This window comes from Puma concolor, chromosome C2 (genome assembly GCF_028749965.1).
Source record: "Puma concolor isolate L17-30 chromosome C2, mPumCon1.1.hap2, whole genome shotgun sequence".
Lineage (NCBI taxonomy): Eukaryota > Metazoa > Chordata > Mammalia > Carnivora > Felidae > Puma > Puma concolor.
Window position 1 is genome coordinate 39165164 of NC_141675.1, and position 24834 is coordinate 39189997.

Below are 24834 nucleotides of genomic sequence, written 5' to 3' on the forward strand. Positions count from 1 at the left end.
AAAAAAAAAAAAAAACAAAACAAAACAAAACAAAAAACAGCTGCATCTTAAACTCACCAAGTTGTGCACACTAAATACATATAGCTTTTTGTATGTCAATCAATTGTCGATAAAGTGGTTTAAAAAAAAGAGTGGTAGTGGTAATAGCAGTAAAGACAGTAAGAGGAGTGCAATGTAAAGGGCCTCATAGTAGCCAGACACATTAGATACATCATCTCATTTAAACATTAAAACAACTCTACAAAATAGCTCTAATCTCCTCATTTCACAAATAAGAAAGTTGGAGTTAAAGGAACTTATTAAGGATATATGGAAGATCTATTTGGTGCTGAATTTTTGCGGGTCTTGAATTTTTTCCCCCAGTACTCCATGTTACATCCTTACCAGTCATCCAATGAATGGAATCCTGTTGCTTCTGACAAACATTGATTGAATAATTGATTGATAATGCATAGTTGTGGATTTTTTATTACTGTGGATTTTTTATTTTCACTAACTATGCCCCCGCTAGCATTGGCACATAAGAAACAAATGCGCATTAAAATACGGTCTGGCCATTTATAACAAGGTCCTTTCCACTTAAAGTCATCTAATATGGTAAGTATACCGGTGGATGCCTCTTTCTCCACCAGCAATGAGGGGAGGACTTACTCTGGATACTGAATTGCCTACTGCCAACTTTGGATGCCTGGAGGAACAAATACTAATTATGACAAACAATTCACATAATTTAGACATTAATCTAGGAAATACTTGAGCTATTCAAGGTGAATTAAACTTTTTATATACAGAATTCATAATCCATCCAATTAAAAATCCAAGAAAACCCCAGTGACTTGGACATTTTCTCCAAGTCTTGCCTTAGTTTTTCAAAAGCAAACACTGGAACTGGTTGATGATAAAGGAATCAACATGTCAACAATACAGTAACAAAATTTCTGATCAATTACTGGCAATCCTGCTAGAAAAAAAATTGTTATAGTAACAGGTAACTATCAGCATTTGGGGGGGGGTCAACCTGTTTGGTGAAATAGTGCTGCTAAGAAATGAAGATAAAAATAAGTAGAGAGTGAAGAAATAAATACTTAATTTATGTCCAGATGCTAACTAGAGGTAAAAATGAAGAATGTGTTTTAAATAAAACACTAGGCTGCCAACAAAGTCATTTGAATTATTTTTTATTTCAGGGTAGATAATTTTCTATTATCCACATGAATAGAAAGAATCATATGGAAGAGATCATCCAAAACAACAGAAGATTAAGAAAAGAGTTAAGATGGTGAAGGAGTAAGGGGACCCTAAATTTGCCTTCAACACAGCTGGATAAATATCAAACGTTCTCAACACCTAAATAATTGATCTGAAGACTGAAAGAACAAACTGCATACCTAGAGGTAGAAAAATGGCCACATCATGGAAAGTAGAATCTGCAGAGAGATGATTTGGGGGACAAAAGAATTGAGGTGAGGGACCTCTGATCACAGAGAAAGGAGCGAGAGAGAAAGAGAGAGATAGAAAGAGTGAAGACAGCACACAGGGGGATTGCACAAGAAAAACTCTTCCCCAAAAACATTGGCTGGTAAAAGGAGAGGGGCTGACTACCACAAGCTTTTATAAGCAGTGGAGCTCAAGGTGGAAGTTTAAGAAGTCTGCACCATTGCAAGGGTCATGTTTAATGGGCTTAGTGCTGCTCCTGTGGGGAAAGATAGTGAAGCCCTAGGAGCAGACAGTACAGTCTGAGGATTCCCTGGGTCACACAGAAGACAGAGTTCCCCTTCTTCAAGTGCATTTGGGATAGGTGGCATGGCCTCTCCAGGTACAAAAGAGCTCGCAGGTGCCCATGTGCTGCCCTGTTTATTAGCATAGGAACAGAGACACTTGCTAAGGGCAGCAAACCTTGGTGCCAGCTTTTTGCTGTGCTTTACCATAAAATAAAATTCAAACCACTGTGTGGTCATGTGACTGCTTTTCTGGGACAAATGACCACAGTGTAATGAGACCCTCCCTAAAGGATCAGCACTGATTCCCCCATGCTGGGTTTTTAAAACTTGTAGTTCTGAAGCCCTGACATGTGCCTGAGATAAAACACAGGAGTACTGTGCTTCCTGGCAGGCAGACAGAATGGACAAAGACAGGCTGAAGGCAGGGATCTGATGGAAACTGGGGGACACAAGAGGGAAGACTGCTAACTCTTCTGTGAAGGCTTTCTGAAGAGTGGCAAGTGCAAACTCCCCACTTTGGGGATGAAAGAGTGAGGTGATGCCTTTTCCTCCCAGCCCATCAGCACTAATGACTTCAGTGAGCAACACAATGCCCCCCAAGTGGAGGCTGGAGCCTTTTACACTAAGCCCCATGCCCCTGTGTCCTGCAGGTGCATCTTCACTAGGGCAAGTCAGCCTGAGAATCAGAACAGCAGGCAGAAGACCAGCACAAACCCCTCATATGCACCAAGTCTACTGATCATAGAGTGCTGCAAAGCTTCAGCTCTAGAGGAAATAGGATCTAGCTTTTTTCAACAAGCAGACCAAAACACGCTTACTTAAAATTTGCCACAGAATAGACAAGGTCCAGACACCCGCCACTGAAGGCAAGGAGAAACTCTGCAGAGGACTGACTTGAGGGAAGGAATAACCAAAACACAACAGTAGAATTCATACTCTGAAATACTTCCTGAAGCACCAGGCTCAAGACAGTATAGAACCTCTCCTTAATATAGCCATTACTCTCAGGAACAGGAATATTACAGGCTTTCCTAACAATCACACACACACACACACACACACACACACACACACACACACAGTAACCTAGACAAAATGACAAGACAGGAAATTCACCACAAAAGAATGGGAAGAAGTAACAGCCAGGGATTTAATAAAAATAGATATAAGTAATATGCTTCAAGCAGAACTTAAAATAACAATCATAAGGATATGAGCTGGGCTTGAGAAAAGCATAGAAGACACCAAAGAATCCTTTCCTGCAGAGAGAAAAGAACTAAATCTAGACAGGTGAAAATTAAAAAAAAATGCTATAACAGATGCCAAACCGACTGGATGCAATGACAATGAGGATGGATGAAACAAAGAAATGAATCAGTGATACAGAAGATAAAATTATGGAAAATAATGTAGCTGAAAAATATTGGATCACACATGTAGGTTTAGTGAACTCAGCAACTCCATCAAGTGTAATAACATTCATATCGTATCATTCTCCCCCAAGAAGAAGAGAAGGAGAAAGGGGCAGAGTTTACTTTATCAAATTATAGCTGAAAACTTCCCTAATCTGGAGAGTGAAACAGACATCAAAATCAAGGGGCACAGATAACTCCCATTAAATTCAACAAAAGCTGGCCTATACATTTCATAGTCAAATTCATGAAATACAGACAGGAAAGAATCCTGAAAGCAACAAGGGAAAAAAAATCCTTAACCTACAAGGGAAGACAAATCAGGTTCACAGATCTGTCCACAGAAACTTGGCAGGCCATAAGGGAATGGAATGATGTATTCAATGTGCTGAATGGGAAAAATATGCAGCCAAGAAAACTCTATCTGGCAAGGCTGTCATTCAGAATAGGAGGAGAGATGAAGAGCTTCCGGGAAAAATAAAAACTAAAGAAACTCATGACCACTAAATGAGCCCTGCAAGGAATATTAAATATTAAAGGGGACTCTTTGAGTGGGGAAAAAATAGACCAAAAGGAACAAAGACTAGAAAGGAACAGAGAACATCATAAGAAACACCAACGTTCCAGGTAATACAATGGCTTTAAATTCATATCTATTGCTCTCTCCCCGGTATCTCACCGCTGCGTCGTGCAGTTAGACATCAGCAAATTAATGAGAGGAGAGAGGAGGCCCCTGCTCTTGGGCACCCGCAGGAACTTACTCCAGCTCCAGACACACTGTAAACACTTTCATCTAACGGAAGATAAGCTGTGAAATCGGATTTCTGAACCACAAGACAAGAAATCACAGAATTTTCTGGCTGAAAGGGAACAACACACTTCTTAATTGAAGAGTGGTCAGGAAAGAAAGCACATGGAGAGCAGTGCCCTGTGGCACCTTGTGTAAAAACTGCATTCCATGCCAGGCCTGAAATGTTCCAGAGCTCAGTTCGCTATCAGCATCCCAGGTGGTGCAATTAATAAAGAGCTAGCGTGGGGAAACTGGCACAAACAAGGCAGCTCCTTAGAACTTGAACTTCCTATTTGTTCCATTCCTTGGATAGATAACGCCTGTTAATTACTCTGGAGGTTTTGTTAGAACATTCTTTCTGGTCTCGCTGGATCAAGCTCTCCTCTCCAGATCGCCCTATATGGGGAACTGAAAATAATCCTCGTTTCAATGAAATTATTTTGGCGAGGAGAGAGGGAAGATGGCGGCGTAGGAGGACGCTGGGCTCACCGCCCATCCTGCTGATCACTTAGATTCCACCTACACCTGCCTAAAAAACCCAGAAAACCACCAGAGGATGAGCAGAACGGAGTCGCCGGAGCCAAGCGCAGACGAGAGGCCCACGGAAGAGGGGCCCCTCCTGAAGTGGATCACCTAAGGAGAACGAAGCTAAGCCTGCCCCTCCTGCCCCCGTGCACCTTGCCTACCCACCCCAGCTAATATGCCAGATCCCCAGCATCACAAGACTGGCAGTGTGCAAGTAGCCCAGATGGGCCACGCCACCCCACAGTGAATCCCGCCCCTAGGAGAGGGGAAGAGAAGGCACACACCAGTCTGACTGTGGCCCCAGCGGTGGGCTGGGGGCAGACATCAGGTCGGACTGCGGCCCCGCCCACCAACTCGTTATACACAACAGCACAGGGGAAGTGCCCTGCAGGTCCTCACCACGCCAGGGACTATCCAACATGACCAAGCGGAAGAATTCCCCTCAGAAGAATCTCCAGGAAATAACAACAGCTAATGAGCTGATCAAAAAGGATTTAAATAATATAACAGAAAGTGAATTTAGAATAATAGTCATAAAATTAATCGCTGGGCTTGAAAACAGTATAGAGGACAGCAGAGAATCTCTTGCTACAGAGATCAAGGGACTAAGGAACAGTCACGAGGAGCTGAAAAACGCTTTAAACGAAATGCATAACAAAATGGAAACCACCACGGCTCGGATTGAAGAGGCAGAGGAGAGAATAGGTGAACTAGAAGATAAAGTTATGGAAAAAGAGGAAGCTGAGAAAGAGAGATAAAAATATCCAGGAGTATGAGGGGAAAATTAGAGAACTAAGTGATACACTAAAAAGAAATAATATACGCATAATTGGTATCCCAGAGGAGGAAGAGAGAGGGGAAGGTGCTGAAGGGGTATTTGAAGAAATTATAGCTGAGAACTTCCCTGAACTGGGGAAGGAAAAAGGCATTGAAATCCAAGAGGCACAGAGAACTCCCTTCAGACGTAACTTGAATCGATCTTCTGCACGACATATCATAGTGAAACTGGCAAAATACAAGGATAAAGAGAAAATTCTGAAAGCAGCAAGGGATAAACGTGACCTCACATATAAAGGGAGACCTATAAGACTCGTGACTGATCTCTCTTTTGAAACTTGGCAGGCTAGAAAGAATTGGCACAAGATCTTCAGTGTGCTAGACAGAAAAAATATGCAGCCGAGAATCCTTTATCCAGCAAGTCTGTCATTTAGAATAGAAGGAGAGATAAAGGTCTTCCCAAACAAACAAAAACTGAAGGAATTTGTCACCACTAAACCATCCCTACAAGAGATCCTAAGGGGGACCCTGTGAGACAAAGTACCAGAGACATCACTACAAGCATAAAACATACAGACATCACAATGACTCTAAACCCGTATCTTTCTATAATAACATTGAATGCAAATGGATTAAACGCGCCAACCAAAAGACATAGGGTATCAGAATGGATAAAAAAACAAGACCCATCTATTTGCTGTCTGCAAGAGACTCATTTTAGACCTGAGGACACCTTTAGATTGAGAGTGAGGGGATGGAGAACTATTTATCATGCTACTGGAAGCCAAAAGAAAGCTGGAGTAGCCATACTTATATCAGACAAACTAGACTTTAAATTAAAGGCTGTAACAAGAGATGAAGAAGGGCATTATATAATAATTACAGGGCCTATCCATCAGGAAGAGCTAACAATTATAAATGTCTATGCGCCGAATACCGGAGCCCCCAAATATATAAAACAATTACTCATAAACATAAGCAACCTTGTTGATAAGAATGTGGTAATTGCAGGGGACTTGAACACCCCACTTACAGAAATGGATAGATCATCTAGACACACAGTCAATAAAGAAACAAGGGCCCTGAATGAGACATTGGATCAGATGGACTTGACAGATATATTTAGAACTCTGCATCCCAAAGCAACAGAATATACTTTCTTCTCGAGTGCACATGGAACATTCTCCAAGATCATATACTGGGTCACAAAACAGCCCTTCATAAGTTTACAAGAATTGAAATCATACCATGCATACTTTCAGACCACAATGCTATGAAGCTTGTAACCAACCACAGAAAAAAGTCTGGAAAACCTCCAAAAGCATGGAGGTTAAAGAACACCCTATTAACGAATGAGTGGGTCAACCAGGCAATTAGAGAAGAAATTAAAAAATATATGGAAACAAACGAAAATGAAAATACAACAATCCAAACGCTTTGGGACGCAGCAAAGGCAGTCCTGAGAGGAAAATACATTGCAATCCAGGCCTATCTCAAGAAACAAGAAAAATCCCAAATACAAAATCTAACAGCACACCTAAAGGAAATAGAAGCAGAACAGCAAAGGTAGCCTAAACCCAGCAGAAGAGAAATAATAAAGATCAGAGCAGAAATAAACAATATAGAATCTAAAAAAACTGTAGAGCAGATCAACGAAACCAAGAGTTGGTTTTTTGAAAAAATAAACAAAATTGACAAACCTCTAGCCAGGCTTCTCAAAAAGAAAAGGGAGATGACCCAAATAGATAAAATCATGAAGGAAAATGGAATTATTACAACCAATCCCTCAGAGATACAAACAATTATCAGGGAATACTATGAAAAATTATATGCCAACAAATTGGACAACCTGGAATAAATGGACAAATTCCTAAACACCCACACTCTTCCAAAACTCAATCAGGAGGAAATAGAAAGCTTGAACAGACCCATAACCAGCGAAGAAATGGAATCGGTTATCAAAAATCTCCCAACAAATAAGAGTCCAGGACCAGATGGCTTCCCAGGGGAGTTCTACCAGACGTTTAAAGCAGAGATAATACCTATCCTTCTCAAGCTATTCCAAGAAACAGAAGGGAAGGAAAACTTCCAGACTCATTCTATGAAGCCAGTATTACTTTGATTCCTAAACCAGACAGAGACCCAGTAAAAAAAGAGAACTACAGGCCAATATCCCTGATGAATATGGATGCAAAAATTCTCAATAAGATACTAGCAAATCGAATTCAACGGCATATAAAAAGAATTATTCACCATGACCAAGTGGGATTCATTCCTGGGATGCAGGGCTGGTTCAACATTCGCAAATCAATCAACGTGATACATCACATTAACAAAAAAAAAGAGAAGAACCATATGATCCTGTCAATCGATGCAGAAAAGGCCTTTGACAAAATCCAGCACCCTTTCTTAATAAAAACCCTTGAGAAAGTCGGGATAGAAGGAACATACTTAAAGATCATAAAAGCCATTTATGAAAAGCCCACAGCTAACATCATCCTCAATGGGGAAAAACTGAGAGCTTTTTCCCTGAGATCAGGAACACGACGGGGATGCCCACTCTCACCGCTGTTGTTTAACATAGTGCTGGAAGTTCTAGCATCAGCAATCAGACAACAAAAGGAAATCAAAGGCGTCAAAACTGGCAAAGATGAAGTCAATCTTTCGCTTTTTGCAGATGACATGATATTATACATGGAAAATCCGATAGACTCCACCAAAAGTCTGCTAGAACTGATACATGAATTCAGCAAAGTTGCAGGATACAAAATCAATGTACAGAAATCAGTTGCATTCTTATACACTAACAATGAAGCAACAGAAAGACAAATAAAGAAACTGATCCCATTCACAATTGCACCAAGAAGCATAAAATACCTAGGAATAAATCTACCAAAGATGTAAAAGATCTGTATGCTGAAAACTATAGAAAACTTATGAAGTAATTGAAGAAGATTTAAAGAAATGGAAAGACATTCCCTGCTCATGGATTGGAAGAATAAATATTGTCAAAATGTCAATACTACCCAAAGCTATCTACACATTCAATGCAATCCCAATCAAGATTGCACCAGCATTCTTCTTGAAACTAGAACAAGCAATCCTAAAATTCATATGGAACCACAAAAGGCCCCGAATAGCCAAAGTAATTTTGAAGAAGACCAAAGCAGGAGGCATCACAATCCCAGGCTTTAGCCTCTACTACAAAGCTGTCATCATCAAGACAGCATGGTATTGGCACAAAAACAGACACATAGACCAATGGAATAGAATAGAAACCCCAGAACTAGACCCACAAACGTATGGCCAACTCATCTTTGACAAAGCAGGAAAGAACATCCAATGGAAAAAAGACAGTCTCTTTAACAAATGGTGCTGGGAGAACTGGACAGCAACATGCAGAAGGTTGAAACTAGACCACTTTCTCACACCATTCACAAAAATAAACTCAAAATGGATAAAGGACCTGAATGTGAGACAGGAAACCATCAAAACCTTAGAGGAGAAAGCAGGAAAAGACCGCTCTGACCTCAGCCGTAGCAATCTCTTACTCGACACATCCCCAAAGGCAAGGGAATTAAAAGCAAAAGTGAATTACTGGACCTTATGAAGATAAAAAGCTTCTGCACAGCAAAGGAAACAACCAACAAAACTAAAAGGCAACCAACGGAATGGGAAAAGATATTTGCAAATGACATATCGGACAAAGGGCTAGTATCCAAAATCTATAAAGAGCTCACCAAACTCCACACCCGAAAAGCAAATAACCCAGTGAAGAAATGGGCAGAAAACATGAATAGACACTTCTCTAAAGAAGACATCCGGATGGCCAACAGGCACATGAAAAGATGTTCAGCGTCGCTCCTTATCAGGGAAATACAAATCAAAACCACACTCAGGTATCACCTCACGCCAGTCAGAGTGGCCAAAATGAACAAATCAGGAGACTATACATGCTGGAGAGGATGTGGAGAAACGGGAACCCTCTTGCACTGTTGGTGGGAATGCAAATTGGTGCAGCCGCTCTGGAAAGCAGTGTGGAGGTTCCTCAGAAAATTAAAAATAGACCTACCCTATGACCCAGCAATAGCACTGCTAGGAATTTATCCAAGGGACACAGGAGTACTGATGCATAGGGGCACTTGTACCCCAATGTTCATAGCAGCACTCTCAACAATAGCCAAATTATGGAAAGAGCCTAAATGTCCATCAACTGATGAATGGATAAAGAAATTGTGGTTTATATACACAATGGAATACTACGTGGCAATGAGAAAAAATGAAATATGGCCTTTTGTAGCAACGTGGATGGAACTGGAGAGTGTGATGCTAAGTGAAATAAGCCATACAGAGAAAAACAGATACCATATGGTTTCACACTTATGTGGATCCTGAGAAACTTAACAGGAACCCATGGGGGAGGGGAAGGAAAGAAAAAAAAAAAGAGGTTAGAGTGGGAGAGAGCCAAAGCATAAGAGACTGTTAAAAACTGAGAACAAACTGAAGGTTGTTGGGGGGTGGGAGGGAAGGGAAGGTGGGTGATGGGTACTGAGGAGGGCACCTTTTGGGATGAGCACTGGGTGTTGTATGGAAACCAATTTGACAATAAATTTCATATATTAAAAAAATAAATAAATAAATTCATATCTATCAATAATCACTCTGAATGTAAATGGACAGAATGATCCAATCAAAAGACATGGGGTATCAGAATGCATTAAAACAAAACAAAACAAAACAAAACTCATGTATATGCTGCCTACAAGAGATTCATTTTAGACCTATAGACATCTGCAGATTGAAAGTGAGGGGATGAAGAACTATACATCATGCTAATGGACATCAAAAGAAAGCTGGAATAGACATACTTATATCAAACTATATTTTATATTTTTTATTTTTTTAAGTTTATTTATTTTTAGAAAGAGAGAGAGTGCAGCATGAGCAGAGGAGGGCAGAGAAAAGGAGAGAGAGATACCAAGCAGGTTCCATGCTGTCAGGACACAGAATCCAATGTAGGGCTTGATCCTACAAACTGCAAGATCATGACCCGAGCTGAAATCAAGAGTCAGATGCTTAACTGACTGAGCCACCCAGGCACCCCCAGACAAACTAGATTTTATGTATGTATGTATGTATGTATGCATGTATGTATAAATATTTATTTTTGAGAGAGAGAGAGAGTGGGGGGAGGGGAAAAGAGGGAAGAGGAGAGAGGATCTGAAGCAAGCTCCATGCTGACACCAGAGAGCCTGACACGGGCTTGAACTCATGAACTGTGAGATTATGAACTCAGCTGAAGCCAGACACTTAACTGACTGAGCCACTTAGGTGCCCCCAAGTTAGATTTTAAACCAAAGACTGTAACAAGAGATCAAGAAGGGCATTATATCATAATTAAGGGGTCTATCCATCAAGAAGTTGTAACAATTGTAAATAGTTATGCCCCAAACTTGAAAGAACCCAAATAGATAAATCAATTAATAATAAACATAAAGAAACTCATAATAATACAATAATAGTGGGGGATTTTAAAGCAATGGATGGATCATCTAAGCAGAAAATCAACAAGGAAACAAGGGCTTTGAGTGACACACTGGACCAATGGTCTTAAGAATGGACCAGATGGACTTAACATATTCAGAACATTCCATTCTAAAGTAGCAAAATATACATTCTTTTCAAGTGCACATGGAACATTCTCCAGAATAGATCACACACTGGGTCACAAATCAGGCCACAACCAGTATAAAAAGACTGAGATTATGCTATACATATTTTCAGACCACAACCTTATGAAACTTGAAGTGAACCACAAGAAAAAATTTGGAAAGACCACAAATACATGGAGGTTAAAGAACGTCCTACTAAAGAATTAATGAGTTAACAGGAAATTAAAGAAGAAATTTAAAAAGATACGGAAGCAAATGAAAATGAAAACATGACAATCCAAAATATTTGAGGCAGCAAAGGTGGCCATAAGAGGAAGTATACTGCAACACAAGCAAGAAAGGTCTCAAATACACAACATAACCTTACACCTAAAGAGCTAGAAAAGGAACAGCAAATAAAGACTTAAGCCAGCAAAAGAAGGGAAATAATAAAGATTAAAGCAGAAATAAATTATACAGAAATAAAACAAAACAAAACAAACAAACAACAACAACAAACAAATAGAAGAGATCAAAAAAACTAAGAGCTGGTTCTTCGAAAGAATTAATAACATTGATAAACCCCTAGCCAGGCTTATCAAAAAGAAAAGAGAAAGGAACCAAATAAATAAAATCATGAATGAAAGAGGAGAAATCACAACCATTACCACAGAAATACAAACTATTATAAGAGAGTATTATTAAAAATTATGTCGGGGCGCCTGGGTGGCGCAGTCGGTTAAGCCTCCGACTTCAGCCAGGTCACGATCTCGCGGTCCGTGAGTTTGAGTCCCGCGTCAGGCTCTGGGCTGATGGCTCAGAGCCTGGAGCCTGTTTCCGATTCTGTGTCTCCCTCTCTCTCTGCCCCTCCCCCGTTCATGCTCTGTCTCTCTCTGTCCCAAAAATAAATAAACGTTGAAAAAAAAATTAAAAAAAAAATTATGCCAACAAATTGGGCAATCAGAAGAAAGTGATAGATAAATTCCTAGAAACATACAAACTACCAAAACTGAAACAGGAAGGTATAGAAAATTTAAACAGACCCATAGCAGCAAAGAAATTGAATCAGTAATCAAAAATCTCCCAACAATAGTGCAGGGCCAGATGACATCCCAGGGGGATTCTACTGGACATTTAAAGAAGAGTGAATACCTATCCTCTAACTGTTGCAAAAAATAGAAATGGAAGGAAAACTTCCAAATTCATTCTATAAAGCTAGCATTATCTTGATTCAAAAACCAGAGAAAGACCCCACTAAAAAGGAGAGTTATAGGCCAGTATCTCTGATGAACATGGATGTAAAAATTTTCAACAAGATACTAGCAAATCCAATTCAATAGTACATTCGAAGAAATATTCACCATGATCAAGTGGGATTTATTCCTGGGCTGCAGGGCTGATTCAATAGTCACGAATCAATCAATGTGATATACTACATTAATAAAACAAAGGATAAGCATCATATGATCCTGTCAATAGATGCAGAAAAAGTGTTTGATAAAATACAGAATCCATTATTGATAAAAACTCTGAACAAAGTAGGGATACATGGAACATACCTCAATATCATTAAGGCCATATGTGAAAGACTCACAGATAATATTGTCCTCAATGGGGGAAATCTGAGAGCTTTTCCTCTACTGTTGGGTACAAGACAGAGATATCCACTCTCACCATTACTATTCAACATAGAACTGGAAGTCTTAGCCTCAGCAGTCAAACAACAAAAAGAAATAAAAGGCATCCAACCGGCAAGGAAGAAGTCAAACTTTCACTATTTGCAGATGACATGATACTCTATAGAAACCTGTATAGATACTCTGTAGAAAACCTGAAAGACTCCAGCAAAAAATTTCTAGAACTAATACATGAATTCATCAAAGTCTCAGGATATAAAATCAATATACAGGAATCTGTTGCATCTCTATACACCAATAATGAGGCAGCAGAAAAAAAATCAAGGAGTTGTTCCCATTTACAATTGCACCAAAAACCATAAGATATCTAGGATTAAACCTAACCAAAGAGGTAAAATATCTATATTCTGAAAACTAAAGAACACTTGTGAAAGAAATTGAAGAGGACACAAAGAAATGGAAAAGCATTCCATGCTCATGGATTGGAAGAAAAAACAATGTTAAAATGTCTATACTACCCAAAGCTATCAGCACATTTCATGCAATTCCTACCAAAATGCCACCAGAATTTTCACAGAGTTAGAATAAACAATCCTAAAATTTGTATGGAACCACAACAGACACCGAATAACCAAAGCAATCCTGAAAAAGAAAAGCAAAGCAAGAGGCATCATAATTCTGGACTTCAAGCTATATTACAAAGCTATAGTCATCAAGACAGTATGGTAATGGCACAGAAACGGACACATAGATCAGTGGAATAGAGAACCCAGAATTGGACACATAACTATATGGTCAACTCATCTTTGAGAAAGCAGGAAAGAATATCCAATGAAAACAAGACAGTCTCTTTAGCAAATGGTGTTGGAAAAACTGGACAGCAACACACAGAAGAATAAAACTGGATCACTTTTTTACACCTTACATATAAGTAAATTCAAAATATATGAAAGACTTAAATGTGACATAGGAAACCATCAAAATCCTAGAGGAGAAAATAGGCAACATCTTCTTTGACCTTGGCCATAGCAACTTCTTACAAGACACATACCTGGAGGCAAAGGAAACGATAGCAAAAATGAACTATTGGGACTTCCTCAAGATAAAAAGCTTCTGCACAGCCAAGGAAACAATCAACAAAACTAAAAGGCAGCCTATGGAATGGGAAAAGGTATTTGCAAATGACCTATTGGATACAGGGTTAGTATCCAAAATCTATAAAGAAGTTATCAAATTCAAACCAAAACATTAAATAATCCAGTGAAGAAATAGGCAGAAGACATGAAGAGATATTTTTCAAAAGAGAATATACATATGGCTAACAGACACATGAAAAGCTGCTCAACATCACTCATCATCAGGGAAACGCAAGTCAAAACCACAATGAGATAGCACCTCAGGCCATTCAGAATGGCTATGATTAACAACACAAGAAACAACACATGTTGGGGAGGCTGCCGAGAAAGGAGAACCCTCTTATACTGTTGGTGGGAATGCAAACTGGTGCAGTCACTCTGGAAAATAGTATGGAGGTTTCTCGAAAAGCTGAAAATATAACTACTTAATGATCCAGCAATTGCAGTACTAGGTATGTACCCAAAGAATAAAAAAATACAGATTCAAAAGGGGTACATGCACCATGATATTTAGAGCAGCATTATCAACAATAGCTAAATTATGGAAAGAGCCCAAATGTCTCTCCACTGATGAATGGATAAAGAAGATGTGGCATATATATATGATGGAATATTATTCAGCCATCAAAATACATAAAATCTTGCCATTTTCAACAATGTGGATGGAGCTATAGTGTCTTATGCTAAACAAAATAAGTCAGTCAGAGAAAGACAAATACCCTATGATTTCACTCATAGGTGGAATTTAAGAAACAAAACAGATGAACATATGGGAAGGGAGAAAAACAAGAGAGAGAGGGAAGCAAACCGTAAGAGACTCTTAACAATAGAGAGCAAACTGAAGGTTGATGGAGGGAGGTGGTGGGGGATGGGCTAAATGGGTGATGGGTATTAAGGAGGGCACTTGTTATGATGAGCACTGGGTATTACATGTAAGTGATGAATCATTAAATTCTACTCCTAAAACAAATATTACACTACATTAGCTAACTAGAATTTAAACAACATTTTGAAGAAATAAAATATGTAAAAAACAGTAATATGAATCTACTAAGAAAACCAGAAAAAAATCCAGGATATGGGACATTGTACAAATGACTTGGACACTTCAAAAAGTTCAATGTTGTGGGAGAAAAGGACCTTTCCAGATTAAAATGTGGGCAAAAACCTTGATTGGATCTTGGATCTATATTTAAATTATGTCCTAGATGAGGACACAGTTTAAAAAGACATTCTGGGACATTAGGGGAAATTTATCTCATACAAATAGATTATATTAGATGCTATTGAGTTATTGTTAATTGTCTCAAGTATGATAATGGCATAATGGCATTGTCCTTTCAGCTTTTAAATATATTTTAAATTCTTGATCTTCATCAAGACTATTAGCATAAATTCAGCTCTTCTATGAACTTCTGAAAATACAAAATTATAATCAATTTAAAAAAAACAGAAGATTTAGAAGTTGTTCCTATTTATTTCAGAAATACATTATTCAATTTGTGTTTTGCATGCTTCAATTTACTTTTCTAAGTTTGATTTAGGCTCATATTATAATTAGTTTTACTTTCCTGAGCCCTCACCAAGTGCTAGGAGGAAGTTAATCTAGAAATGTGCTAGTGGAGGGGCGCCTGGGTGGCGCAATCGGTTAAGCGTCCGACTTCAGCCAGGTCACTATCTCGTGGTCCGGGAGTTCGAGCCCTGCATCAGGCTCTGGGCTGATGGCTCAGAGCCTGGAGCCTGTTTCCAATTCTGTGTCTCCCTCTCTCTCTGCCCCTCCCCCGTTCATGCTCTGTCTCTCTCTGTCCCAAAAATAAATAAACATTGAAAAAAAAATATTTTAGAAATGTGCTAGTGGAAAATAATGTGAAAAAAAAACCACTAAAAATTATCCATCTTGAGTAAGGAAAAATGACAGACCAAGTATGTCCCTTCTTACCCCAAATCTCTCAAAATAGAAACAAATGTGTGTGTGTGTGTGTGTGTGTGTGTGTGTGTGTGTGTGTGTGTGTGTGTTAAAAGAAAACTAAATCCGTACGGGTGAAAGTGATAAAATAAATTTCCATCAAGGAAACTCTCAGGTCTAACTCAGAAACTTCTGTCATGAGTCACATAAGATCCTGGTTCCTGGGGCACCTGGGTGGCTCAGTGGGTTAAGCATCCGACTTTGACTCGGGTCATGATCTCACTGTTGGTGAGTTTGAACCCCATGTCAGGCTCTGTGCTGACAGCTCAGAGCCTGTAGCCTGCTTCAGATTCTATGTCCCCCTCTTTCTGTGCCCCACCCCTGCTTGCACTCTATCTTTCTCTCTCTCAAAAATAAATAAACATTAAAGAAAAAGATCTTGGTTCTTAGCGTGTACTTATAATATTAAACACAAATTCACTTATTCTTTATTCCAAAGACTAATCCAGAATTCATAATACACTACAAGAGGTAATCTTACCTATTTTCTGACCCAGAGTCCTGAGAACAGAAGGAAGTTTCCTTTCAATAACTGAAGTAGTTCACAAATTTGAATAAGACGATTTTTAAAAGATGGGTCACTATGGGGGCACTCTTACACTGTTGGTGGGAATGCAAACTGGTACAGTCACTTTGGAAAATAGTATGGAGTTTTCTCAAAAAGTCAAAAATAGAACTATCCAGCAATTGCTGGATACAAAAATACTGATTTGATGGGATACATGTACCCCAATGTTTATAGCAGCATTGTCAACAATAGCCAAATTATGGAAAAGCTCAAATGTCCATTGACTGATGAATGTATAAGACAGATGTGGTGTGTGTGTGTGTATATATGTATGTATATATGTGTGTGTGTATGTACACATGTACATATGTATGTACATACACATGTACATACACACACACAATGGAATATTACTCAGTCATGAAAAAAATGAAATCTTGCCATTTGCAATGACGTGGATGGAGCTAGAGAGTATTATGCCAAGTAAAATAAGTCAGTCAGAGAAAGACAAATACCATATGATTTGATGTATATGTGGAATTTAAGAAACAAAACAGATGAACATGGGGGAAAAAAGGAGAGAGAGGCAAAACATAAAACAGATTCTTAACTATAGGGAAAAAACTGAAGGTTGCTGGAGGAGAAATGGGAGGAAGGATAGGTTAAATGGGTGACAGGGACTAAGGAAGGATATTTATTGTGATGAGCACTGGATATTGTCTATAAGTGATGAATCACTGAATTCTACTCCTGAAGCTAATATTATACTATATGTTAACCAACTGGAATTTAAATAAAAACTTGAAACAAAGAAACAAAGATGGGTTACTTTACAATTTTTCTTTTTTCTACCTAAGATTTCTAACTAAACTGGTGGAATCAAGGTCTCTTGAGATTGACTGTGTGTCAGTATATTTATAAACAGCCAAGTGGCCAGTGTTCTGTGTTGGCAGCCAAAAGCTAGTCACCTTAAATCAAGATTTACAAGCGCAAAATTTTTTATTCCCTTCATTTTCCTTTTGAATTAAGGAATACTTGATCTGAGTAGCCAGCTGTCAATATATATAACGACACATGAACACGTGTGTAAGTATTTGAAACAAGTATCATGACAGGCAGAGTCAGAATTATCTGTTTATCGAATGCATCCGTGCTTTGCAAAGCAATTGTATTAAAAACCATTCTTTTGCAACTTCTAGGAAAACATACAAACAACTAAACTTACAATAAGAATGTATCAAGGCATTAACCCCTCAGTCAACTAAATTGGCCCAACAGTGTGCTGTTTAAAAAGAACCTATACACGTGTATTAATGTATTACATATGATGGTTCAATTTTTTTATACTTGAAAACAAAAATATATCACCAGCTGGAATCCTTACCTTTTCAAGTATAGCATTGCCTTGGTGAGGATTGATGTTATGTTGGCTTATTTCTCTCTTGTATTTATATTCATAAACTTGGTCAGTGATATTAATCAGCAGAGTTGATGGACTGAAGGCCAGTTTTCCACAATCATACACAGTTCCACTTTCAATATCAGTTGGTGCTGTAGCATATCGTATGATCAATCCCATTATTAGCCCTAAAATAAAGAATAAACAATTGCACTGGAGGAACTGAATCTAAAATGTTCACTACTGGGTGCTTTTAAATATATGATTTTAAACTTGTAGAAGTGGCAGAAGAAAAGGTTATACATTGCCTGGTTTAGAAATTGCTCACTATTCCATAGATACTGGTTCAATAGATTGACTGTACTAAGATATTTGTGGTGTGGACACTATTGTTCGAATATCCAGCACATATTTCCCCCCTTCTTTCTTCCCTAATAGAGCCACAAATTTTGGAGGGAAAAGCTACCGCTTCTTCAATCCACCAAAGTGATTCAAGAAAACCTTTGCCCTGTAAAATATTGAGTAATCTAATAATCAGTCAGGAGATAAAATTTCCCAGAAAGTTTTTGGTTCATAAATTAGCATATGTATAAGATAGACTCATCAAACTAAAAGGAAGCACTTATATACCATGGTTGGGAGAGCGGTGTTCTTGTTTTCTCCCTTGGGACATGACCAAGACAATTTATTTCTCCATTTTTTGCTGAAAGATATTTTGTGACCTTAAGGGGATCCAGTCCAAGGACATAGGCAATATACTGAGAATGGTAGGGCCATGGTACAGACAGAACTCAGTTCCTGATGACTTCACTGAACAAATGGATCAACCTACCCTGGAGCTACCCTACTGCTAGACATAATATATTCTTTAATTTTTCAAAAAAATTTGCATCAATTTTCTGTTTACCTGTAGCAAATGCATTCTAAAGATACAACATTCCTTTGAGTGAAGGTTGAACTCAAGTAATAATCCTTGACTTTTAAGTTTACATACTCTGTTAGGATGCTCACGGTAATCTGGTAACTGTAAACTTTCCTAATATTATGGATATATTAACAAATAGCAAAGAAACTTCAGAGGCTTTTACATTCCTCAATTTAAAATTAGGACTGATACATGTGTTTTAGGGTAAATCCACAATTTACTCTTTAAACATCAAATGTGGGAGGTTTTACAACTCTTGTGAATCCAGTCATCTAATGGACTTTCATTTATTTATTAATACTTTGTTGGGTATGTATTTTGTACAAGACATTTCTAGATTTAAAATAAAAACAGTCCTGGTCCTATAGCCCAAGTTTGTAAAATGCAAACCCTTAAGCAAACAATCATAATACAATGTGACATGTGCTATGACAGTTAGTAAGCCCTCTATGTTATATGAGTATAGAGAGAAAACGCTCTAAAGCACTTTGAATGATGCAAAGCTTTAGATGAATCTTAAAAGGTCATGTAAGATTTTTCAGATAAGCTGAATCAGGGAATAAGTTGGGATCCAGGTTGCACATGTGGGTGGCAGTACATAACAGCAGAGCTAGCTAAAACTTCCCCAGGAATTGGAAGGATATATTCAATGTGTTGAATCAGAAAAATATGCAGCCCAGAATTCTTTATCCAGCAAGGCTGTCATTCAAAATATAAGGGGAAATAAATTGTTTCCTAGGCAAACAAAAACTAAAGGAATTCATGACCACTAAACCAGCCCTGCAAGCAATTTTAAGGGAGATGGATACTTTGAGTGGAGAAAAGATGAAACAAAACGAAAAAGACCAAAAACAACAAAGACTAGAAAGGACCAGAGAACATCACCAGAAACTCTAACTCTATAGGCAAGACAATGGTAATAAATTCATACCTTTCAGTACTCACTCAAAATGCCAATGGACTAAAAGCTCCAATCAAAAGACATAGGGTACCAAAATGGATAAGAAAACAAGACCCATCTATATGCTGCTTACAAGAGACCCATTTTAGACCTAAAGATATTTACAGATTGAAACTAAGGGGATGGAGAACCATCTATCATGCTAATTATCATCAAAAGAAAGCTGGAGTAGCCATACTTATATCACACAAACTAGATTTTAAAATAAAGACTGTAACAAGAGATGAAGAAGGGCATTATATCATAATTAAGGAGTCTACTCACCAAGATCTAACAATTGTAAATATTTATGCCCCCAAAGTGAAAGCGCCAAAACATATAAATTGATTAATCACAAACATAAAGAAACTCATTGATAATAATACCATAATAGTAGAGGACTTTAACACCCACTTACAACAATGGGCATATCATCTAAGCAGAAAATCAACAAGGAAACAATGGCTTTTAATGATACACTGGACCAGATGGACTTAACAGATATATTCAGAACATTTCATCCTAAAGCATCAGAATACACATTCTTCTTGAGTGCACATGGAACATTCTCCAGACACAAACCTGCCCTCAACAAGTACAAAGATCAAGATCATACCTTGTGTATTTTGAGACCACAACACTATGAAACTCCAAATTAACCATAAGAAATAAATTTGGAAAGACCATGAATACTTGGAGATTAGATGAACATCCTACTAAACAATGAATGGGTTAACCAAGAAATTAAGTAGGCAATTAAAAAGTACATGGACGTCAATGAAAATGAAAACATGACAACCCAAAATCTTGGGGTGCAGCAAAGGTGGTCATAAGAGGGAATTATATAGCAATTCAGGCCTTCCTGAATTGCTTCCTGAATTCCTAAAGAAGGAAGAAAAGTCTCAAATATACAACCTAACCTTACACCTAAAAGAGCTGGAAAAAGAACAGCAAATAAAGCCCAATACCAGTAGAAGAAGGAAATAATAAAGATTAGAAAAGAAATCAATGATATTGAAAAAAAAAAAAAAAACAGTTGAACAGATCAATGAAACCAGGAGCTGGTTCTTCAAAAGAATTAACAGTATTGATAAACCACTAGCCAGATTGATCAAAAACAGAAAGGAAAGGAGCCAAATAAGTAAAATCACAAATGAAAGAGGAGATCACAACCAACATTGGCAGAAACACAAACAATAGGGGCGCCTGGGTGACTCAGGTGGTTAAGCCTCTGACTTCGGCTCAGGTCATGATCTCATGGTTTGTGGGTTAGAGTCCTGCAGCGGGCTGTGTGCTGACAGCTCAGAGGCTGGAGCCTGCTTCAGATTCTGTGTCTCCCACTCTCTCTGCCCCTCCTCTGCTCATTCTCTGCCTCTCTCTTTCAAAAATAAATAAACATAAGAAATACAAACAATAATAAGATAATATTATGAGCAATTATTGCCAATAAATTGGGCAATCTTGAAGAAATGGACAAATTCCTACAAATATATAAACTACCAAAACTGAAACAGGAAGAAATAGAAAATTTGAAAAGACTATAATCACTAAAGAAATTGAATCAGTAATCAAAAATCTCCCAAGAAACAAGAGTCCAAGGCCAGATGGCTTTCCAGGGGAATTCTATCAAACATTTAAAAAAGAATTATAGCCTATTCTTTTGAAGTTGTTCCAAAAAATAGAAATGGACAGAAAACTTCCAAACTCAGTCTACAAGGCCAGAATTATTTTGATTCCAAGACCAAAGACCCCACTAAAAGGGAGAACTACAGACCTATTTCCCTGATGAACATGGATTCAAAAATTATCAACTAGATACTAGCAAACCGCAACCAACAATAAATTTAAAGAATTATTCACCATGACCAAGTGGGATTTATTCCTGGGATACAGGGCTGGTTCAATATCTGCAAATCAATCAAAGTGATACATCACATTAATAAAGAAAGGATAAGAACTACATGATCCTCTCAATAGAACCAGAGAAAGCATGTGACAAAATATAGCATCCTTTCTTGATACAAGCCCTCAAGAAATTAGGGATAAAAGGACCATACCTTAAGATCATGAAAGCCATATAAAAACACCCACCACTAATATCATCCTCAATGGGAACAAGTGAGACCTTTCCCCCTAAGGCCAGGAACATGACAAGGATGTCCACTCCCACCAATGTTATTCAACATAGTGTTGGAAGTCCTAGCCTCAGTAATCAGACAACATAAGGAAATAAAAGGCATCCAAATTGGCAAGGAGGAAGTCAAACTTTCACTCTTTGCAGATGACATGATACTACTCTATGTGTAAAACCCAAAAGACCCCACCAAAAAGCTGCTAGAACTAATACATGAGTTCAGCAACGTTGCAGGATATAAAGTCAATGTGCAGGAATCAGTAGCATTTCTATACACCAATAATGAAGCAATGGAAAGGGAAATCAAGGAATTGATCCAATTTACAATTGCACCAAAAACCATAAAATATCTAGGGATAAACATAACCAGAGCTTGAAAAGTCTATAGACTGAAAACTATAGAAAATTTATGAAAGAAATTGAAGAAGACACACAAAAAAATCGAAAAACATTCCATGCTCATGGATTGGAAGAACAAACATTGTTAAAATGTCTATACTGCCCAAAGAAATCTACATATTCAGTGAAATCTCTATCAAAATAACACCAGCACTCTTCACAGAGCTAGAACAAACAATCCTAAAATTTGTTTGGAACCACAAAAGACCCTGAATAGCCAAAGCAATCTTGAAAAAGAAAACCAAAGTGGGAGGCATCACAATCCCAGATTTAGCCTCTACTACAAAGCTGTAATCATCAAGACAGTATGGTACTGGCACAAAAACAGACACATAGGTCAATGGAACAGAATAGAGAACCCAGAAATGGACTCAGAAACGTACAACCAATTAATCTGTGACAAAGCAAGGAAAGAATATCCAATGGAAAAAAGACCGTCTCTTCAGTTGGGAAAGCTGGACAGCGACATGCAGAAGAATGAACCTGGACCACTTTCTTACACCATACAAAATAAACTCAAAATGGATGAAAGACCTAAACATAAGACAAGAAGACATCAAAATCCTAGAGAAGAAAATAGGCAACAACCTCTTTGACCTCAGCCACAGCAATCTCTTACTTGACATGTCTCCAGAGGCAAGGGAAACAAAAGCAAAAATGAACTATCAAGACCTCATCAAGATAAAACCTTCTGTATAGCGAAGGAAACAATCAGCAAAGCTAAAAGGCAACTGATGGAATGGGAGAAGATATTTGCAAATGACATAACAGATAAAGGGTTAGTATCCAAAATCTATAAAGAACTTATCAAATAATCCAGAAAAGAAATGGGCAAAAGACTTGAATAGACACTTTTCCAAAGACATCCAGATGGTTAACAGATACATGAATAGATGCTCAACATCACTCATCATCATGGAAATACAAATCAATACCACAATGAGATACCACCTCACATCTTTCAGAATGGCTAAAATTAACAACTCAGGAAACAACAGATATTGTCAAGGATGTGGAGGAAGGAGAGCCCTTTTGCACTGCTGGTGGGAATGTAAACAGGTACAGCCACTCTGGAAAATGGTATGGAGTTTCCTCAAAAAATTAAAAATAGAGCTACCTTATGACCCAGCAATCGCACATCTAGGTATTTATCCAAAGAATAGAGGAGTGCTGATTAGAAAGGACACATGCACCCCAATATTTATAGCAGCACTATGAACAATAGCCAAAGTATGGAAAGAGCCCAAATGTCAATCGACTGATGAATGGGTAAAAAAGATGTGGTATATATATACAATGGAATATTATTCAGTGACCAAAAAGAATAAAATCTTGCCATTTGCAACAACACTGATGAAACTAGAGTGTATTATGCTCAGCAAAATTAGGGAAAGAGAGAGAACAAGAGAACACTAGGGCTGCAGACCATAGGCACAGACCAAGCCATATGACTTCACTCATATGTGGAATTTAAGACACAAAACAGATGAACATAAGGGAAGAGAAGCAAAAATAATATAAAAACAGAGAGGGAGATAAACTATAACAGACTCTTAAACACAGAGAAAAAACTGAGGGTTGCTGGAGGAGTGTTCAGTGGGGGGATGGGCTAAATGAGCAAGGGGCCTTAAGGAGGACACTTGTTGGGATGAGCCCTGGGTGTTATATGTAAGTGATGAATCACTAAATTCTATTCTTGAATCATTATTACACTATATGTTAACTAACCTAGATTTAACTTTTTAAAATGAATGAATGAATGAATGAATGAATAAGTGAATAAATGAATAAAAGTTTCTCAGGATTTATGTTTACCAATGTGTAGCATAGTTGTTGGGAAAGTTGGTGCTCAGCCAGAGATTGTGTTTCTTGGCTATCTTGTCTCTGGTTGGGTCCTCACCAACAGAATACAAGCAAAAATAATATGTGCCACTTCTGGAACACAGCTTTGAATGGGTAGGTGAGTTTTCCCCCTCTCTTTCCCATATATCTGATAGATGGAAACAAAGGCCCTATAGGTAGACAAAGCCACCAGACTGAAGAAGCCTGGGTCCCCAAGATACCAGGAGGGAGAAAGCCATCTGCCAACCAGGAACACCTACATTGGACTGCTATGTGAATGAAAAGTTAACTTCTGTTGTGTAGTCACTAAAATTGTAGTATTTTTGTGTTAACTGCCAACAGGATAACCTATTGAAGATTATGTATAAATACATGACTTAAGAAATCTGGTGGATTTAGAGAGTTAGTAGTGGTGTAAGAATAAAATAAATGGAGGGAAAGAGAGATAAGAGATGAGAGATGAGAGGTGAGAGAGAGAGAGAGGGAGAGAGAGAGGGAGAGGAAGAGGGAGAGGGAGAGAGAGAGGGAGAGAGAGAGAGAGAGGGAGAGAGAGAGGGAGAGAGAGAGAGGGAGAGGGAGAGAGAGAGGGAGAGGGAGAGAGAGAGAGAGAGAGAGAGAGAGAGAGAGAGAGAGAGAGGGAGGGAGAGGGAGAGAGAGAGGGAGAGAGAGAGAGAGAGAGAGAGAGAGAGAGAGAGAGAGAGAGAGAAGGAGAGAACTCTAGGACAGCAGACCATAGGCAGAGGCCAAGTCATAAAGAAGTTCCTGGGTATGCTAAAAAAGTTTTTATTTTTAACCCACTTGTAATGTAAAACTATTGAAAGATTTTAGGCAGGAGTATAAAACAATAACATTTCTATGTAAGAGCTATCACTTTGACAACAGTGTGGAGAATTAAACAGAATGATGGGGGAGAATAAAAACATATTTCTTTCAAGAATATTTTTACCTCATTCCAGCTTCAGTGTTTGGCCCACTCCTCCAATAACAGTGAGAAACACTGTATCCTAACCTTTGTTAGCAAGAGAAAGTAAGTGATGGATATGTAACCACTATGAATGCTTGATCCACCATA

The 24834-nt window shown here is 38.3% G+C and overlaps 1 protein-coding gene across 15 annotated transcripts in view; it reads right to left on the reverse strand.

Annotated features, from left to right (window-relative positions):
• The window catches only part of SLC9A9 (solute carrier family 9 member A9), a 743317-nt gene that overhangs the window by 568638 nt on the left and 149845 nt on the right, over positions 1-24834 (reverse strand). For all 15 annotated transcript variants that reach the window (XR_015240025.1, XM_086674475.1, XM_086674481.1 and 12 more), the window contains one exon: positions 17508-17710. Coding sequence is in view for 14 of the 15 variants with exons in the window: in XM_086674470.1 (XP_086530596.1) it covers positions 17508-17710 (203 nt within the window). In the remaining variant the exon portion in view is untranslated. The remainder of the gene's footprint in view (positions 1-17507; positions 17711-24834) is intronic.